The sequence below is a fragment of the Euprymna scolopes genome, chromosome 42 (genome assembly GCF_053919585.1).
Source record: "Euprymna scolopes isolate OS-2025 chromosome 42, ASM5391958v1, whole genome shotgun sequence".
NCBI lineage: Eukaryota > Metazoa > Mollusca > Cephalopoda > Sepiida > Sepiolidae > Euprymna > Euprymna scolopes.
In genome coordinates, this window is record NC_136523.1 from 7,083,355 (window position 1) to 7,102,471 (window position 19,117).

General features: G+C 35.3%; 1 protein-coding gene across 1 annotated transcript in view; it reads right to left on the reverse strand.

Annotated features, from left to right (window-relative positions):
* Window positions 1–19,117, reverse strand: part of LOC145266914 (sideroflexin-5-like) — a 124,567-nt gene that overhangs the window by 86,445 nt on the left and 19,005 nt on the right. Inside the window, exons 2-3 of the mRNA XM_080122707.1 lie at window positions 8,449–8,622; window positions 647–701 (exon numbers count right to left, since the gene is read on the reverse strand). Coding sequence (XP_079978833.1) covers window positions 647–701; window positions 8,449–8,622 — 229 coding nt within the window. The remainder of the gene's footprint in view (window positions 1–646; window positions 702–8,448; window positions 8,623–19,117) is intronic.

Here is a 19,117-nt window from a genome sequence, read left to right on the forward strand (position 1 = left end):
ATTGAGTAGTTTTATTTTTACAGCGGAAAAACACGTTTTTATGAGAACGCATTGAAGGCCGTCATCTTGAATTTTTTTGTAAATTTTTGTTTGAATTTTAGAAACACCATGGGGAGATAACTCCAGTTAAAGCGCCAACACTCCCTCCCCATCTTTAATACTAGGTTTTTTCCTAAAAATCGGACCTTTTGCTCGGTATCATAATAAATTGTTTTTTCGCTGTGTAAAAAAAAAAAAAAACTACTTTATGAAATTAAGTAAAAATTTTTTTTCAGAGGACTTCATTCCATAACGGATACATACAATTTAAACTTTTTTTTTTTTTGATATTTTCATTTTTTAATGTCTTGATTAAACTGTACAAGTACCGTTATTTGTAGCTTAAAAAAAAAAAAAAAAAAAAATGGATAGTTTGGCTGTTTGGTGGCCAAAAACTGCAAATGTCTTTAGGGGGAAATACATGTTTTTTTTTTTTTTTGGTTGTTGAGGTGTATTAAGAGGAAACGTGTAGTTTTTGGTCAGTGGAAAACTAGAATACCATGAATTGAAAATTCAGAAATCAGAATAACATTATGTAAATATTTTTCGCACCACACTTTCATTTAAAAATTAAAAAAAAAAAAAGAAAGATTTTTAAATTTCTTACCAGACATCCTGAAAGGCATGAACACCTTGTCACCCGTATCTGGATGGATGATTGCCTGCAAAAGAAAAAAATATTTTTGAAAATAAAAACATGCTGCACAGTAATATGTTGCATCCCTTTTATTGAAATGTGTTCTGATGAACTCACCCCACTTGTACTCCCCTCAAAGTACATATCTCTGACATATAGTTTCTTCCCTAAAAGAGCTAAATTTGGAATTCCCTTCCTGCTACTTGCTTCCCTGACTGTATTAATATACAGAAGTTTAAATGTAATGTAAACCAACATCTTGTTAATCTTTCCTAGGCATCGTCCCAAATAGTAGCCCCTTACGTTCAAGTGGCGATATGCCTTGTTAGGGGGTGAAACAAAAAAAAAAAATGTACTTTTGAAATGAAGTGTTAGGTACAATTGTTATTCCTAGATGATTGATATCAGTTGATCATAGGGGTGCTAGAAGCCTATATGAAAATCTATAATATGAAAGCGAAAATATGGGGGGGGGCGGCGCTCGAGGGGGTCGCTGTTTCTTAGAACATTTTATATGGAGAAAGAGGTGGCTTATTACTTTTAATGCATCTAAAACCAAGCTTTTATCTTTACATCATCAACGCTCTGATCCCCATCTGGCATCAATTGAAATGAATGGCTCTCGTCTTGGGGAGGCCTCATGTTTTGACAAGCTTCTGGGCTTGACCTTTACTCCTGATCTTAAATGGAACACATACATTAAATCCGTTGCCAAGGTCGCTGGAAAAATGGTGGGATCCTTCTATCGATCCAATAGATATCTCACTGCTGATGCAATTCTCTTTCTATATAAGAGCCAGGTACGTCCTAGGATGGAGTACTGTTGCCACATTTGGGCAGGAGCTGCTAGAAAGAACTTATCCTGCCTTGATAGAGTTCAAAATAGACTTCGTAGCCTCGTAGGGTATGTCCTTTTCTCTTCCCTGCAACCTCTTTCTCACAGAAGAGATGTTGCGAGTTTGTCTCTACTTTATCGTTATTTTCATGGCAAGTGTTTGGCTGAGCTCCAATCTATGGTCCCTACTTGCCAAACTTTCACAAGAAACACTCGTCTAGCTGAAAACACTATCAATAATTTCCCCCACTCTTTATCTGTGCCTAAACCTAAACGTAGATTCCATGAGCAAAGCTTCTTTCCTAGAACTGCACGCCTGTGGAATTGTCTTCCGTTTTCCTGCTTTTCAGCTGGCTACAATATGGTTGTCTTCGGGTCTAACATAAACAAGTTTTTGATGAGCCGTTCCATATAAGTTAACAAATTTACCGAATTTCCATTACTAACGATTACTATATTGTCCAATTTCTTCTGTACACTCTTTAACCCTTATCCTCGAGTGGCCTCTTGGCCTATGTAAAAAAAAATAAATAAATAAAGCGACTTTTATGTCACAAAATGTGATTTACATTTTCTCTCCTAATCTGGCGTGATGTTTTACCTAGAAAAGCACACATTGTCGTTCAACCACCTGTTTTTTTTAAACATTTAATTTCACCCGTTCTCAGTTCTCTGCTCGTTTAGCGTTGCGGTAACATGCCAGACTATTTTTCCGCCTTAGCCTCAAGGCTTCAGGTTCAAGCCTACCTTCCTTCGAAAACTTCTTTTTTCTTTTACTCCTCCAAAAACCCAGGCAACGCCGGGCACCCCCGCTAGTAGATTATATTTCTGAATTTTTGAGATGAGGATTGATAATTTATATTATTTGAACCACAGCTCTGATCTTCAGTGTTATTTTCACATTTCGGTCAATGTAATCTCCGACTTTCTAATAAACAGACCTGATAAAGAATTTATCATAATGTGAGAACCATCAAAAATATATAAAGTTTTATCATTTACTTGAAACTTGGTTTGTATATAGCAATCATAATTGATTAAAAAAATTTTCATGAATAAAGTTTTTATAATGAAAAATATCTTTTCTTTCTTTAATATAAATTTTGATTTTGAAAAAAAGTCCAAGCTCAGTGAATGCCTTTTTATTAACTGAGAAAAAAAATTTGCGCATGATAGCAACTGGTTTGCATGGGTGAGCAACTCATCTGCATGTAGGAGCAACTAATTTGTATGTGTACAGACCTACTGACTTTAAAAAGATGGATTAATACCAGACACGAGTGGGATTTCTTTACAGCCGAGAGAAACACCTCTGTTTTTACATTAGTAGGTCTCAATATCTGACCTAGCTCGCCTATCATCCGTGTTCCGAATCTCAGCTATGATTGACCCTGTTGTCAGCGACCCTTTCTCCGTCAAACTCTTGTATACTTTCATCCCCTCAGTCCAATTAACTCTTTTTGCTCAGTTTTTTTGTATCAGTTACATGAACCATCGAAGTTGTCCAAAATGGTGCTTTTATAAGATTTTTAAGGTAAACATCTGAAGAGTATGTGACTAAAAATGCAGCAATAACATAATTTTGCGGATTTGTTAGTCACAATACAAAACAATAATTGTAATGGATACCTTTTGAAAAGTAATAAATGACCAACTAAGAAAACTTGATATTTGTAACTTGGAAAATTATTTTACTATTATATATATATATATATATATATATATATTCATGTGAAATCACCTTTTTCTCCACCGTATTCCCTCTGCTTCACTTTTTGTTATCAAGTAAGATCTTTGACTTACTTGCAGTTTCATCAAATACGTTTGTATGTAAAATCCGATCCCGCATTTTGCTAATTCCTACCCTCTGATGAGAAGGAAAGTATTTCTTTGAAACTCCACGGATTAAGAACTATCCACTTATTAAGCGTTTCCTTTTCAGATTAAATATGTTTTTAACTCTTTTTCAAAGTGTTTTTTAACATGTTTTATTAACTACTTGCTCTATATATATATATATATATATATATATATATATATATATATATGCGAGATTAAGCCTGGGTATAGTCAGCTGTGCTGATGAGCTGTAGATACAGTGAAACACATGTGCATGGTTAACTATTTTGTCTATATATGACATAATAACACTGACATATCGATTCTCATCAAAATTAAGCAACGTTGAGCCTGGTTAGTACCAGATGGGTGACCATTTGGGAATTTTAGGCGCTGTATGTGCTTCTCCGCTGGAATTGCTTTCGGTCATCCTGAACCTCCACTTGGCACTGATATTTAATAACACCGACTCAGGAGACGTGCGGTTAGAGATTGTGCAACTCTTGCCACAAAAATCTCACGCACATGCACCCTTACAGTGGGTATCTATAGTCTGCCAAAACTGAAGGAAGCTACCATTTTATCTATAATCTTATATATAAAAGACTGTCTGTCTGTCTGTCTCCATGTTTTCAAAATCTATCTCTTCTGAAACTAAAAGTCGAACAGCGGCGCTAGGGGCGTCAAATGATTAGATTTTTTTACAGACTGTTCTGTTATGGGTCTTTAGCTGGTTAAAATTGTTTTTAAGGGGTCAAAAACGGGTCAAAATTGAAAAAAAAAAAAAATCAGTACACATTTTGTTCATTAATCTTAGTTTATTTTTAATTTTTAATCAGTTCAGCATGTCATGTTGGTACAGTGGTAACGTCACCAGCTTTGAATGCTAGTTTTGATTTCAGTTTCGATTCCAGCTGATGGCACCCAAAAACCTTTCTTTTTTTTTTTAACTTTTGAAATCACGACTATAATAATATATATAAAATCTGGACAAATTTAAATATCATATTTGATTTTATAACCGAAGATAACAAAGTATCAAGGATTTATTTATGATAGGAAACGAAATTGGAAATTAAAAGACATTTCAATTCTACCAGTCATCATAGGAGCAACTGGGCTTATGAAAAAGAACTTTAAAAAGTACATAGCAAGCATACCCGGTGAACCAAGTGCAAGTGAAATACAAACGATTGCACTGAAAGGAGCGGCTAGAATCCTGAAAAGATCTCTTGGTTGGACTCACTAAAATAGGGGTAAATGTCAGACATCTGGTTGGATGTCCCATCCCCTAGAAGAAAAAGTTTAAGAAAAATAAAAAAAGGGTAAAGCTGCTCCCCCCAACTCGCTGGTAATTAATTTGTAATTAATAAAAATAACAATTTTTAGACTTAGTTTGATTATATCATCATTGTATTTAAATGCATAAAAATTCATCAACATCGTTTTTAATTTGATACACTGATTCCAATGCGAGACCATGTATTTTTTTTTTTTTTACAAGGAGGTCACCTCTTATCAAGGCCCGGAAGCCACTCAGGGATAAGGGTTATTGCATGTACAGTACGTTGTACGTTAGTGTTGAGATTTCATAAAGTGTCTACTTAAGGGAGCGGTTCATCAAGAATTTGTTTACGTTGGATTTGAAGACATCCAAGTTGTAGTCAGGTGGGAAACAGGCAGACGGAACAGAGTTCCACTGGCGTGCTGTTCTAAGAAAGAAGCTTTGTTCATGGAATGGCTGTACATGTATCCCCAACATGATGAACTTGCTAAAAGTGCTTCTGTTGTCCCCAGAGGTCAAGTGGTGGGCTGGGTGGCCTTTTATTACAAAAAAGACTCTTCTGGGGAGAGACATTAGCCTCTTCGGATTGGAGCTTCTGGCCACAATGAGTGAGCAAACATTATAGTGCACAAACTTTGTAAATGTTTCTGCATCAATTGATGGATGACTCAATTTTGCACCACTCTAACCATGAACTTAACAATAACCCTGTCTATTGTTGTGGCATTGCAGGCTAGGAATAATCAAAACAATCCTAATGGTATAATTTTCATAAAAATGTATAAACAAAAGAAGTACACTTCATGATTCAGGGACCATAACTGTCACAAATCATAGTATTTATTTCCTTCCAATTGCAGTAAGATGTGACACAAGGTCAAAAAGGTGGGGACTTAGGCTAACATCCCTAAAAGAAGAACACTCTTGTTGTCTATTAAAAATTGCCTGGGTAACCCTATCAGCATTCTTCAGTCAGGGTGCCTCAAGCAATAAACTTACTTCACTTAAAGACAGGAAGCAAGTTTTGAGAAGGGGGACCGCCTGGGACTACCCAGAATAAATGGCATAGTCCACCAGATACAATCAGTTATTTGCTGGACTGACTCTCAAGGTTGGAATTTCAACTATGAGCGATGGCGCAAGTGGCCAAATGAATGAACGGTGCAAATCACTAACCACATTGTGTAAGACGTTATTATATTTGTTGTCTCTGGATTATTCCGGAAATAAGTAGATCAGCTTACTCTATAGCATATATAACATTTATTTATTAATATTTATTCTATGAAGAAGAAATCAACCCATGATTAGCCGAATTAAATATTAACAGGGAGAGATTTCATTGTTTTTTTTTCATTTTAAAAAATAAATGAAGAGGCTTATGATCTTAGAAACATACTAGCCTGGGTACCCGGCATTGCCCGGGTGTTTGGAGATATGTGTTAAGCAAAACAAAAAAAAAGCGGTAATAGGCAGGCAGGCTCAAACTCGTACCACAAAGGAGGAAAAGAACATGAAAAAAATAAAATAAAATAAGACGTCATTGCCATTGCATTCATTGTCAAACTGGAAGTGGTGAAGGTTTAAATTAAGGCTAGTCATTCGAAAAAAGGGGATGATTTTCGAAAATATTGGCGAAAAAAGCGACTCCTCCCTGTAGAAAAGTGCCTAGTTGAGAGTGAAGGAATTAATATTTTTTGGCCAATTTTTCTATATTCGTCGTCCAAAGGGTCGAGCTTCAAAACGATACTGATCTCGTGAAAATTTATTGCCTCTGTCGAAAGTTTTAGGCAGATATACAAACATACATACATACATTTGAACAGACAGGTGAAATTTATATTCCAGATGTCGAAAAATGATGAATGAAAATATTGCCTGATAAAATTATTATTTCTTACCGATTGAAAATATACCGGCAGGATAAATATTAATCTTTTGCTTAAAATCATGAAAGCTGAACAGATTGGAAAATACGAATACCTATGGAGATCTACGAATAAATAAGTAGATTAGCTTACCTTATAACATATATGGGTAAATCTGGGTCAAATCATTGAGGAATTTAGGAGTTTGAAATGGTGATCTTCAGCAATCGCAGAAGTAAAATAAGAAAAAAAGCCGTTAACCAGTACAAGAGAGGAAGTGATTAACTAAGGCACACAAAAGTGATCAGTAATCAGCTGTTATACTGAGAGAAGACTTTTAGGATTCAATAAATTAAGGAGTCAGAGTAATTCCATATCGAATCATGCAGAAATTTAGGAGTTTGAAACCCATGTCCTCATAGATGTGTAACGTTGTCCAGGAATCAACACGTAGCCTCAGTCGCAAAGCAGACCAAGAATAGAAAAGAACTTTAACTCTTTTTTGTTGTGCAACAACATTTATTTCCTCATTCTCTCGTTACCATTGTGATGGCCCTTCCCATGATCCTCTTCTCAAATGTGTCCTCGAACATCATCCATGCTTCTAAACCCGATATAGTTATATGGAATTAGTCAGAGAGAGCTGCAACCTTGGTTGAAGTGAGTGTCCCTAATGATGGAGGTCTGAACAGAGCTGAAAGGGAGAAACAGACCAAACATTACGACCATGTAATCCCTACAGCCACCTACCTTGAAAATGCTGCTGTGAAACCTGACATAATTATATGGAATAAGTTAGAGAGTTGCAACCTTGGTTAAAGTGAGTGCCCTTAATAATGGAGATCTGAACAGAACTGAAGGGGAAAAACAGACCAAATATCAAGGTCTCATGTATGATATGAAAAGAAACTGGAATCTTAGAGAGATATCAATCATACCAGTTATTATAGGTGTCACAGGGCTTATGAAGAAGAACTTGAAGTCCTACCTAATTGATATTCCTGGTGAACCAAGTGCAAAAGAGATCCAGACAATTGCACTTAAGGAAGCAGCGAGGATACTAAAAAGAGCTCTCGGTTGGTTTCAATAAAAAGCAGGGCAATGTTGGCAGCTGGTCTGGCTTCCCCATACCCAGCATTACAATCTTCAAAGGAAGGAAATTAAAAAAAAAAAAAAAAATCATCTTCTTGAACATGCTCTCCTTTTTATAGTCTTCTTCTTCCTTACCATTTCACTCATGGCTCGGTATTTGCCTATAGCCATTCACACTATGTTACAGACGAACATCATAAAATTTTTTTTAAAATCCTCAAACTTTTAGCAAGTAACTGCAAGTAGTTGCCGATTTAGAGTATTTAGCATTTTCCGTTTTGCATAAATACTGATATTTACAACTAGAAATAAAAATAGGTTTAAGGCTTCCAAAAGTTGTACAAGAATTGTCTCCAAGGACTTATGGCGCAGTGGTTAGAGTACTTGGAAAAATCAATTGTAAAAGTGATATTCTCTTGAAGGTTGAAGGTTTAATTTAAGTGTGGGTGACCGAAAAATACAATTGCGAATTACTTAGGACCTCTATCCAGTCAGTGAAGTAAATAAAAGGTTCCGTTTGAAATTCCTGAGTTTGACAAGATACACTTCAAAAAGGTCAAAAGTTACACCGACCAAAATGTGAAAATGACACTCACGATGAGAATCCAAATAAAACAGAGTTACATTTTCTTGAATATTTTCAGTTTGAAACATAATATGACCCGGAAATTTCTACTTGGGTAAATTTTTTGATACGAGGAATCCAAAATTAGCATTAGATTTGTTCAGAAATGAAGCCTTTTATGGAATTTTATCAGGTTTTGAAATTTTTCAAATGTTCCTCAATATGGAGGAAAAAAATGATGTGTATATGTCTGGAGTGGGGGTATATAACGGAAGTGAAAACACTTACCTGTTTTATTTTTTTAGCTTCCCATAATTCTTTGTTGGTGATTCCTGGGGGAAGCGTACCATTTTTAAAATCGTTGAGTAGTTTTATGGAAGACTGAAGTTTTTTTTCCCCAACAAGTAACGTTCTCGGATCGATAACATCCAAGAAGTGCTTTAAACGACCATTGAATGTGCTCTAGAAAGGAAAAAGAAAAACGTCTTTAAAAACAGGAATTTGTATGCAGGTATGTCAGGGCTCTACATTGCGAGTGAAACAGTCGCATTTGCGAGTGATTTTTCAAAGTGGCGACTAGAAATAATGAAACGCTTATCTTTTGGCGATTGTATTTCTTTCACTGACAATCTTCCAAAGCTCACTACTGAGTGAAAAATATCTTTTCAACTTTGTTTTTTTTTTTTTAATAAAACGAACAAAGTTAAATTATTTAAACAATAAAAGTTTAATAGAACAATATACTCTTTTTTTTTTTAATAAAGGCTGTTTAAAAAATATCTGAAGAAATTAGATTTGTTTGAGCCGAGATATGTTCATCTGAATTTAAAAGTTAAAAACCGAAATAACTTTCTTGTCGACCTGATAGTAAAATGATTTTATATTTCACGTTATTTATAATCGTCAAATATTTATTCATGTTTGGTTTGATCGTTTTGTAGAAGAATAGCTTTTGTTTTTAGTTTTGCAGAACATGATTGAGTTTGTTGTTTTGTTTTTTTACTTGAGAGACCACCTATCAACCCTGAAGCCCACTCGAGGATAAGGGTTAACAGGGCTCTACATTGCAAGTGAAACAGTCGCATTTGCGAGTGATTTTTTAAAGTGGTGACTAGAAATAATGAAACGCTTATCTTCTGGCAATTGCATTTCTTTCACTGGCAATCTTCCAAAGCTCACTACTGAGTGAAAAATATCTTTTCAACTTTTTTTAATAAAATGAACAAAGTTAAATTATTTAAACAATAAAAGTTTAATAGAACAATATATACTCTTTTTTTTTTTTTAACGAAGGCTGTTTAAAAAATATAAGGGTTAACAGGGCTCTACATTGCAAGTGAAACAGTCGCATTTGTGAGTGATTTTTCAAAGTGGCGACTAGAAATAATGAAACACTTATTTTTTGGCGATTGTATTTCTTTTTAATAATAGCTGCTAAAGGGTAAAAGTTGAAAAATTGGAACTTGGCAGGCATAAGTCTACTTAAAAAATGTGCCTCTATGTATGCACAAATATACATTTATATGCTAAACTGCATTAATTTTTAAAGTCCTTAGATCATATAGTAGCGAATATTGCTATAATAAATACGAAATATGCATAAATTAAAATATCATATTTAAGCATATTTTAACTGGATAATGCCGGACAGTCTGCTAGTGTATGTATGTATGCATATATATATATATTGATATTAAAAACCATAATATAAAAAACGGAAACAACAGAGACATAAATATGTATAATACTTTAAAAGTAATGTATGATTTGCAATTAAATTTTTACGAAAAGTTTTCTTAAAGATTAAATGGAACAAAGGAAATAAACAACTGAACACAAGTTAAAGAGCAATCTTATTAAAACTTGATTATGAACAAAATAACACAATTTAATACTTGAAATAACAAAATATAGAACAATATATACTCTTTTTTTTTTAAACAATAAAAAAATATCTGAAGAAATTAGAATGCTTATGCCTTCAAGTATAAACATAAAATTGGTTGCATATTTTGAATTTCACTTATTTAAAAAAAAAAAAACACAGGAAAATCTCTTATGTACATACTCGTCACAGAACGAAGATACCATATTCTAAAAATCATGTTGGTTTGGCTAGTAACTTTCCTTTTTGGCTAGTAGTTGTCAAAGGTTAACTAAAGATAAGTTTGTCCGCCAAAAAAAAAAAAAAAAGTGCCCCGGTGTACACTTTATGTGATATCTCCATTATTTATTCACCGATTGCCCTTATTTTACAGGACATGGCAGAATCAACGACCGTGAGTACACCAAGACCCCAGTGGGAGCTGGGACAAAGAATACACTGTGTTAAATTTTACTACAAGACAGGCTTGTTTAAGAAAACCCTGGACAGTTTCATGCGTCAGTTCGAATGTGAAAAGGCTCCATCCAAAAGCAGAAGTCAGAACTGGATGGACCGTGGAGAACCTCAACGCTGCCAGAGAGAACCATCCAAGCCACTCGGGACGTCTCAAGAAGCGAACAGCCGAGCTGGTCGAAAGAGTGAGAGAGTCTCTCCAGCAGAGTCCGAAATGCTCTGTGCGTAAGCGAAGTCAGTCCATCGGTATGTCCTGATATGTCTGATATGACTGTTTTCACTGACATTGACCAAGAAGCAGAGGAGGGCTATGGCAGTCGAGAAGATCAAGGAGACACCAAGTTTCCTTAACCTCCTTTGGACCTCAGATGAAGCCTACTTCCATCTTGATGGAAAGGCGAACTCCAAGACAAATGTCTTTTGAGGGGTTCCTCCAGACCCAATGAAGTAGCCACTAAGCCCCTGCACTCTCCTAAGTGCACGGTGTGGGCTGCAATCTCGGCTAGAAGCATCATTGGACCAATTTTCATCAAAGAATCTGGCGCAGCAGTGACAGTCACCAAGGAGCGGTATGTGGAGCTCCTCAAAACCTTCAAGAGTGAGCTCCAGACGATCTACCCGTCGCTCATGAGCAAGTTCTGGTTCCAGCAAGACGGAGCAAGTTCTCACACCTCAAACCTATCCCGAGATTGGCTGAAAGAGAATTTCAGAAGCTGAGTGATCAGTTTCAAGACTGATTTTGAGTGGGCACCCCATAGCCCGGACCTAAGCCTCCCAGATTTTTTTCTTTGGGGCTATCTTAAGGACAGAGTCTACGCAGGGAAACCCAGAACCATCACAAACTCAAGGAAGCCATCAAGGAGGAGATGAGAACCATTACTAATTCGGTCTGTAAGAACGTTAAGGACAACTTCGTACTACGCCTCAAGAAATGCACGGAGCTAAATGGATGTAGAATGGAGAAAAAAAGGCCAAAGACCCTAGTGTTTTGATGTGATGTTTTGAATATGATAAACTAGTTATGCTCAAAGTTTCATTTAATTCGGACAAAACACTAAGAAACGGGGCCTAATTAGAGTTGGGGCCCGTTTTTTGGGGGTCACCATATATATATATATATATATATATATATATATATATATATATATGGTGAAGAGAACGGTAAATAATGAAGATTCGGTATGCTATAATTAAAACAACCGTTTGTCTTTTACCCTTCGAAACAGCTGTCAGACTAAGGAGAAAAAAAAAATATATATATATATATAATAACATGTCTTAAAATATAATAAAAACAAAAATTGTGTACTAATAAATAAAAGGTGTTGTTTTTCCGATTATATAAATTATATTGCTCTGAATTCTCATCGAGCTAAACCGAAGTCAATATTGGTACAATTATCAATAAAATACCATTTAAAAGGTATTAAAATTGATTGTTAAAAAAATACATATATATATATATATATATATATATATATATATATATATATATAAAATCAGAAATCAATGGAATAATTGAAAATAATATTGATGAAGAGCACTGTGGAAAATTGAAGTTCCAGAACTAATTAACATAATTTAATTAAACATTTGTTTAAAAACGTGGATCTCCATTATTTTTGTCAAAATTGGAATTATTTTCTATAATTTCATCGTTATGGAATTCGCGTTTCTTTCACCCGACTTCATTTTGATATAATTATAACTACAATGAGGATCTCCATTATTTTTCGTCAAAATTGGAAATATTTTCCAATTTTCACCAGCAAGAGGCAAATAGCTCCACTGTCTTGTGGAGGTCTTGGAAAAGGTAAAGGCTAAGGGAGTAAATCCCAACAAAAAATCCAGTTTGGAGTCCCGATACATCTTTCTGATAACTCTTGCAGCTGTGCTGGCTCCAACACATATTGGCTTGCCTTTCCGTCCTGTAGCGTTCAAAGGGGCACCCTGGTAACTGGGTAAAGCTGCGGGAGTGCCCCAGGGGTCTATCCTTCGACCTCTATTGTTCCTGATATTCATAAATTACCTCCCCAACAAAATTGCCTCCAAGATGGGTATATATGCTGATGACACTACACTATAACAGGCACGACAGGAAGACGAATGAACACATATCTAAAGAAAGGCAGAAACACTAGAGGAAGACCTCCAATCTGTAGTGGAATGGGGACAAAAATGGATGGTCACATTCAATGCTGCCAAGACTAAACTAATTTCATTCAATAATTACAAAAAACCCTCTCTACCACCTATAGCAATGGCCAACGACTCTTTATCTGAGAGTACATCTTTCAAACTCCTTGGCCTAACGTTCACAGAAAACATGAGTTGGAACAATTACATCGAAAGCATTGTCAGGGCCGCTGCAAGAAAGGTGGGCTCTCTCTACCGTGTTAGACAACTACTAACACCTGAAAGTATCCTGTACCTCTATAAGGCAACCATTCACCCATGTATGGAGTATTCTTGTCACATTTGGGCTGGTGCATCTGCTGCTAGTCTCTCACTCTTTGATAGGGTTCAAAAGAGAGTCGCAAACCTGATAGGCCCTGAACTGGCATCTAAGCTTCAGCCTCTGTTCCATCAACGAAATGTTGCATACCTTTGCCTGTTCTACAAGTATTTTAGTGGTGAATGTTCTGATGAACTGCAAGCACTTGTGCCCCCACGACGTGAGCACCCTCGACAAACCCGACAGGCTGCTAAATCCCACCCCCACACTGTAGAGATCCCTAGATGTAAAAAATCTTTCTACTCCAATAGTTTCTTCTCCAGAATCGCCAGACTTTGGAATTCCATTCCGGGTCCCTGCTTCGCCAACAGTACTGACGTGCAGAAGTTCAAGTGTAACGTGAACCGACATCTTGCTGCCCAAATCCCTGCATAGTATCCTGATAGTTGTTGCTCCTGATAGTAGCCCCCTACACCAAAGTGGCAATTTGCCTTTTTGGGGGGTGAAAATGTATTTAAAAAAAAAAAAAAAAAAAAAAAAAAAAGGTCTCCTTATCAACTGCCCAGGCCTGCATCTGCAGAGCCAATGTCATTGTCGAACAGTATAGCCACTGCAGATGCTGCAGTGCACAAGACTAAATGCTGAACGCTATTGTCTTATTAGACAGAAAGCTGTCATCAATATTTAAAAACAATTAAAATGAGGGAAGGGGGAAGCGAAGTTCCACAAAGAAATTTAATGCCTTTACGCATTCCTTCTGCTAGCACAAAGAAGTTTTGCAATAGAGACAGATTCCAAAATTTTTCTCTTCCTTCTTTTCCCAAGAAAAGTTGTTTATCTCAGTTTAAATGCCAGTGTGATGCTGATTATGTGGGGTATACTTCCTTGCATTTGCAGACCTGTATAAACCAGCACATTCCATCTAGACAAAAAAAGGGTAGGATCCTTGAATCCCCCTTCCTCTGTGAATTTGGAATCTGCTATTGGACAGCATTTCATTGAAAATGTGTGAGTAAGTATAAAATACAGTGGTTTAAGGTCCTAAATAAAGCAGATTCCAGAAATCATTTTCAAATTTTGGAATCTATCTCGATTGCTATTCACAAACCTTTCCTGTGCCATTTTAATCATTTTTAAATGTTTGATTAAATTATTTACTTTAATCCTATGCCCTGTATTTTTAGCAATATATACATACATAAATATATATATATATATATATATATATATATATATATATATTAAGTAATGTGATTTATAATTTAAAACTTTAAAAAATTTTTTAAATTTAAAAATCAAAATTTAATTAAATTAAAAATCAGTTTCATAAGAAGGAACAACAACAAAGTCAATTATCTGTACGATCGTTTCGGAAATCCGTGCTTTTTATTTGTGGTATACATGAAGTCACGTAGAACAATTATACATAGTTTTTTTGCATAGTTTTTTCTACGTGACTTCATGTATACCACAAATAAAAAGCACGGATTTCCGAAACGATCGTACAGATAATTGACTTTGTTGTTGTTCCTTCTTATGAAACTGATTTTTAATTTAATTAAATTTTGATTTTTAAATTTAAAAAATTTTTAAAATTTTTAAATTATAAATCACATTACTTAATATTGAATTAGCTCTAGGACATTTAACTATCGAGCTTATTATATATCTAAATTACAACGAGCATTTCCTGTATTTTAATTAAACTAGTAATTTCACTATTACATTAAAATACACTTAGCTCTTTAGACTATTATTCTAATCTCCTTTAAATTTATATATATATATATATAATATATATATATATAATATACTGTATTTATTACTATAGAGCCAACTCTATTGATTATTATATTGTACCCTATATATAACACTGATTTTTAAAATGGAAAAAATAAGACTTGGGTGCCATCAGCTAAAATTGAAACCAAAACATTGAACACTCTAGTCTTAGTTGTTACCGTTTGAGCTATCATCAGATGGATAAGAAATACCCAAAGAAAGAATCAACTTTAACGTATATATGTATTTGCACATGCATGCAAGAGCACTTTAGTCGACTTACGCCTACCAAGTTCCAATTATTTTTAATTTTGACCTTTTTGGCTGTTTTTACTGGCTAAAGACCCAAAAGAGAATGGCCCACAAAAAATGCAATAATTTGACTTGCTTTGCACTGCTCTGCAACTTTGCATCTCAGAGATGCAGTTTGAAAAAAAATTTAGACAAATACACACACACAATGAGTTTTATAAATTATATATATATATATTCTAGCCTGGGTACCCAGCATTGCCTGGGTGTTTGTAAGTGTGTGTGTTAGGGGAGGTGGGGGGGGGGGTAGATAAAAAAAAAAGTTTTGGTAGGAAGATAGGCTCAAAAACAAATGTTAAAAAAATGAACAAAAACAAAAAAAAAAAAAATCCAGCAAAAGGTTTTTTGTAGGTGTGTGTGTTAAGGGGGGGGGATCCGACCCCCATGTTAAACTTCTTTTAAAACATCGGAAAAAAAAAAAAAAAAAAAAACGAAGATGATGTAAAAAGAAGAAAAAGTAACATAAAAATAAAAAGTTTTGGTAGGTAGGTAGGATCGAACCCGGAATGTTGAGGTGAAAAACTTGATAAGTTACCGCTCGCTCACGAAAGGAAGTAACTGAAACGAATTTCAATTTAACGTTTTAAACGCACAAGTAGCAGGATGTGCGGCAAATTTAATTAGGTCAAAGGAAATTTAATTCCGCACTTGATTTTAACTGCGGCATAGTTCTTTTCGGTTTGTTTTTTACCCAACTTTGTCTGGTTTTGTTTCCCTGTGTTGAGGAAAACCAGCTCCCACTTTATTAGAGGAGTGTCCGAATGAAAGCAATTGTCTGATATGACTGTTTTCACTGACATTGACCAAACGTCCATTGCTTTCTGGACGCTCCCGGCCCTGTAGGCCAAGCACTGCACTTTAGTTGCACATCAGTTTCGCATTTATGCAAAAAAGCTGAATCAATACAAGTGGGGCTGAAATAGCAAGAATTGTGTAAAAGTCGACGTAAATAAATCTAAATGCAACGCACGTTCGCAAATCCTAAATATTATTATATAGAGGGTATATAAACAGTTCTAAGACATAGTATCCACCCTCCCCCCCAGAATCCCGGCGAAAAAAGCCCTTGTTGGACATACAAAAATGCACGTGCCGCATTTGCCTTTTATATATATACTAGCGAGGGGTACCCGGCGTTGCCCGGATGTTTGGAGGTGTGTGTGGAAACTGGGGGGGGGGGGTTTAAAAAAAATGTTTTGGTAGGTAAGGATCGAACCCGAACCATTGAGGCAAAGTTGTAAATCAAAGTGTGAAAAAAAAAAAAAAAACGTGCAACGTTAACAATTGCCCCACCGCAAGATGCTAATGGAAACACGTTTGAATTTATTTAATTACTTGGATTTGGCAGGTGCCCGTTTTAAGGAGTTAATGAGGTCACATTTGACTGCGGGATAGTATCATTTTATGTGGGAACGCTTCCCAAGATATTATAGGAAAAAGACTAACCCACATGCAGCGAGCGACAAATGTTGAATATTTATCTTCCCGAAATCGAGCAAATTAAATAGACAGGTGAGCTCCATTATTAACTGTGAGATATTACGATTTATATGTGATATAAAAAGTTTTAAAAAGTTATTAAGCGACCGACCGCTTCTCTGAAAAAAGCCTTTTGTAGACAAACAGAAAAAGCAAACACACATGCAAACATACATACATTTTCGTATTTATATATATATATATATATATATATATATATATATATATATATATATATATATGTGTGCAAGTTAAAAAGATAAATCTTTTTTTCTTTTCTTTTTACTGACATTCACTCAAGGTATATTGCCATTTGGACGTAAGAGGGTACTATTTGGGAGCATGTCTAGGAAAGATTAACAAGATTTTGGTTTACATTACATTTAAACTTCTGCATATCAATACAGTCAGGAAAGCAGGTAGCAGGAAGGGAATTCCAAAGTCTAGCTGTTCGAGGGAAGAAACTATTAGAGTTGAAAGCTTTTAGGGACGACAACAGTAAAGGGGTGAGATTCTGTTGCCAAGTAGGTTTGTTGGGGATATGCATGTTGAGTTGAAAGCTTTTAGGGACGACAACAGTAAAGGGGTGAGATTCTGTTGCCAAGTAGGTTTGTTGGGGATATGCATGTTGAGGGGACACAAGTGCAACGAGTTCATCAGAGCACATTCCATTAAAATATTTGTCAAATAGGCACAGAACTGCAACATAGTGGTGATGATGCAGGGGTTGGAGCTTAGTAGACAAAGTGGGACCTATTAAATTGAAAACTCTTTTTCGGACCCTATCTAAGAGGGAGAGGCTAGTGGTAGGTGCACCAGCCCAGATGTGGCAACAATACTCGATGCATGTGCGAATGGTGCTAAAAGTACTACTCTCTGTTAAAGCTTAACTGTGCATCAAACATGTACCATAATACTTAGTCCTCTGCACCTTATAGTAACAAATGTTCATACAAAATTTCAGTCAGATCAACCCAATAGTTTCAGAGAAAAAGTGGTTTGGACTGACAAACAATGAGAAATATAATGTAGATTATTTTTGACTGTTCGAGGAAGAGAGGGGGGGCAGTATTTGTTTAGATAACCTATTAACACAGATAACCAGACATGATAAAGTGTGACATTGTTTGACCTTTTCCCAAATTTAAATGATGAGAAAATAAACTAAGCTGGCAGGACAGAAAAAATATGAAAGTGGGAAGAGGTGGCTATATATATATATATATATATATATATATATATATATATATATAATATATATGACAGAAAAATGGAGAGGAAAGGAGAGTGTAGACACAACAGAGAGAATGAGAAAGAGCAGATGAGAAAGAGCAAGTTAGTAAAAGAGAGAAAGAGAGAGCAATAGAAAAAGATCAAATGAGAGTGAGTGCGCGAATGAGAGAGACAATGAAATAGAAAGAAATAAAGCATTGGAGAGAGCAAGAGAGAGAAAGAGTAGGGAAGAAAAAGAGAAAGAATGAAAGATAAAAAGAGAGAGGGGAAGACCGAGAGGAAAAGAGAGAGACTGAGAGAAAAAGAGAGAGACTATGAGAGAGAGACTGAAATAAAGAGAGAGAGAGTGAGTGCGCGAATGAGAGAGACAATGAAATAGAAAGAAATAAAGCATTAGAGAGAGCAAGAGAGAGAAAGAGTAGGGAAGAAAAAGAGAAAGAATGAAAGATAAAAAGAGAGAGGGGGAGACCGAGAGAAAAAGAGAGAGACTGTGAGAGAGAGAGACTGAAATAAAGAGAGAGAGAGAGAGACCGGGATAAAGAGAGTGAGACAGAGAATGAGATGAAAAAAGAGAGAGAAACTGAGATTAAGAGAGAGAATAAGAGGAAAAAATAGAGAGAAAAATGAGAAAGAAGACAATCAAGTTTGACAATTAAATACAGAGAGAGAGAAAGAGAGAGAAAGAAAGAGAGGAGATAAGCAAAAGATATAATGAAATAGAGAGTGAAGTAGAAATCGGAAATTAAATTCAAATCAGGTTTAAAAAAATAAAATAAAAAGTACAGCTATTATCGGATGATAATTTTGTGAGATCGACAGAATATGAGGAAAAAAACTAACAAAAAAAAACTGCACGTCTAAATAAATTAACCGTGAGAACATCCTGCAAAGGTAGCAACGGAGTCATACCTAATTCAGATTGTTATTTATGCTGTATAGCAAGGCTATCTGGCATTGCCAGGGGCAAAAGTATAACACAATTTCTATCTCTTTTCCCTACCCCCTCCTCTGTTTCTTTTTCACCCATTCCTCTCTGAACACACACACACACACACACAAACATAACCAGAGTAAGCACAAGGGAAATAACTCTGTAAAAAGAAAATAACATTAAAAGATGTGTGTACATCTTGATAAGATTAAATAATACAACCATTTAACCCCCACATAATGAATTTTTTCTTTTTAATTTTACATATTATACAACCGAAGTTACACCAATGATTAAAATACCAACTTTGTAGGTGTTTGTTGTATTTTTCTTCAGTTATAAATAGTGGTGTGTATATATATTTCAGGGCATTTATATCAGGTGTTTATATTGTTTGTACATATATAGCAGAGTATAGAGTGGGTTC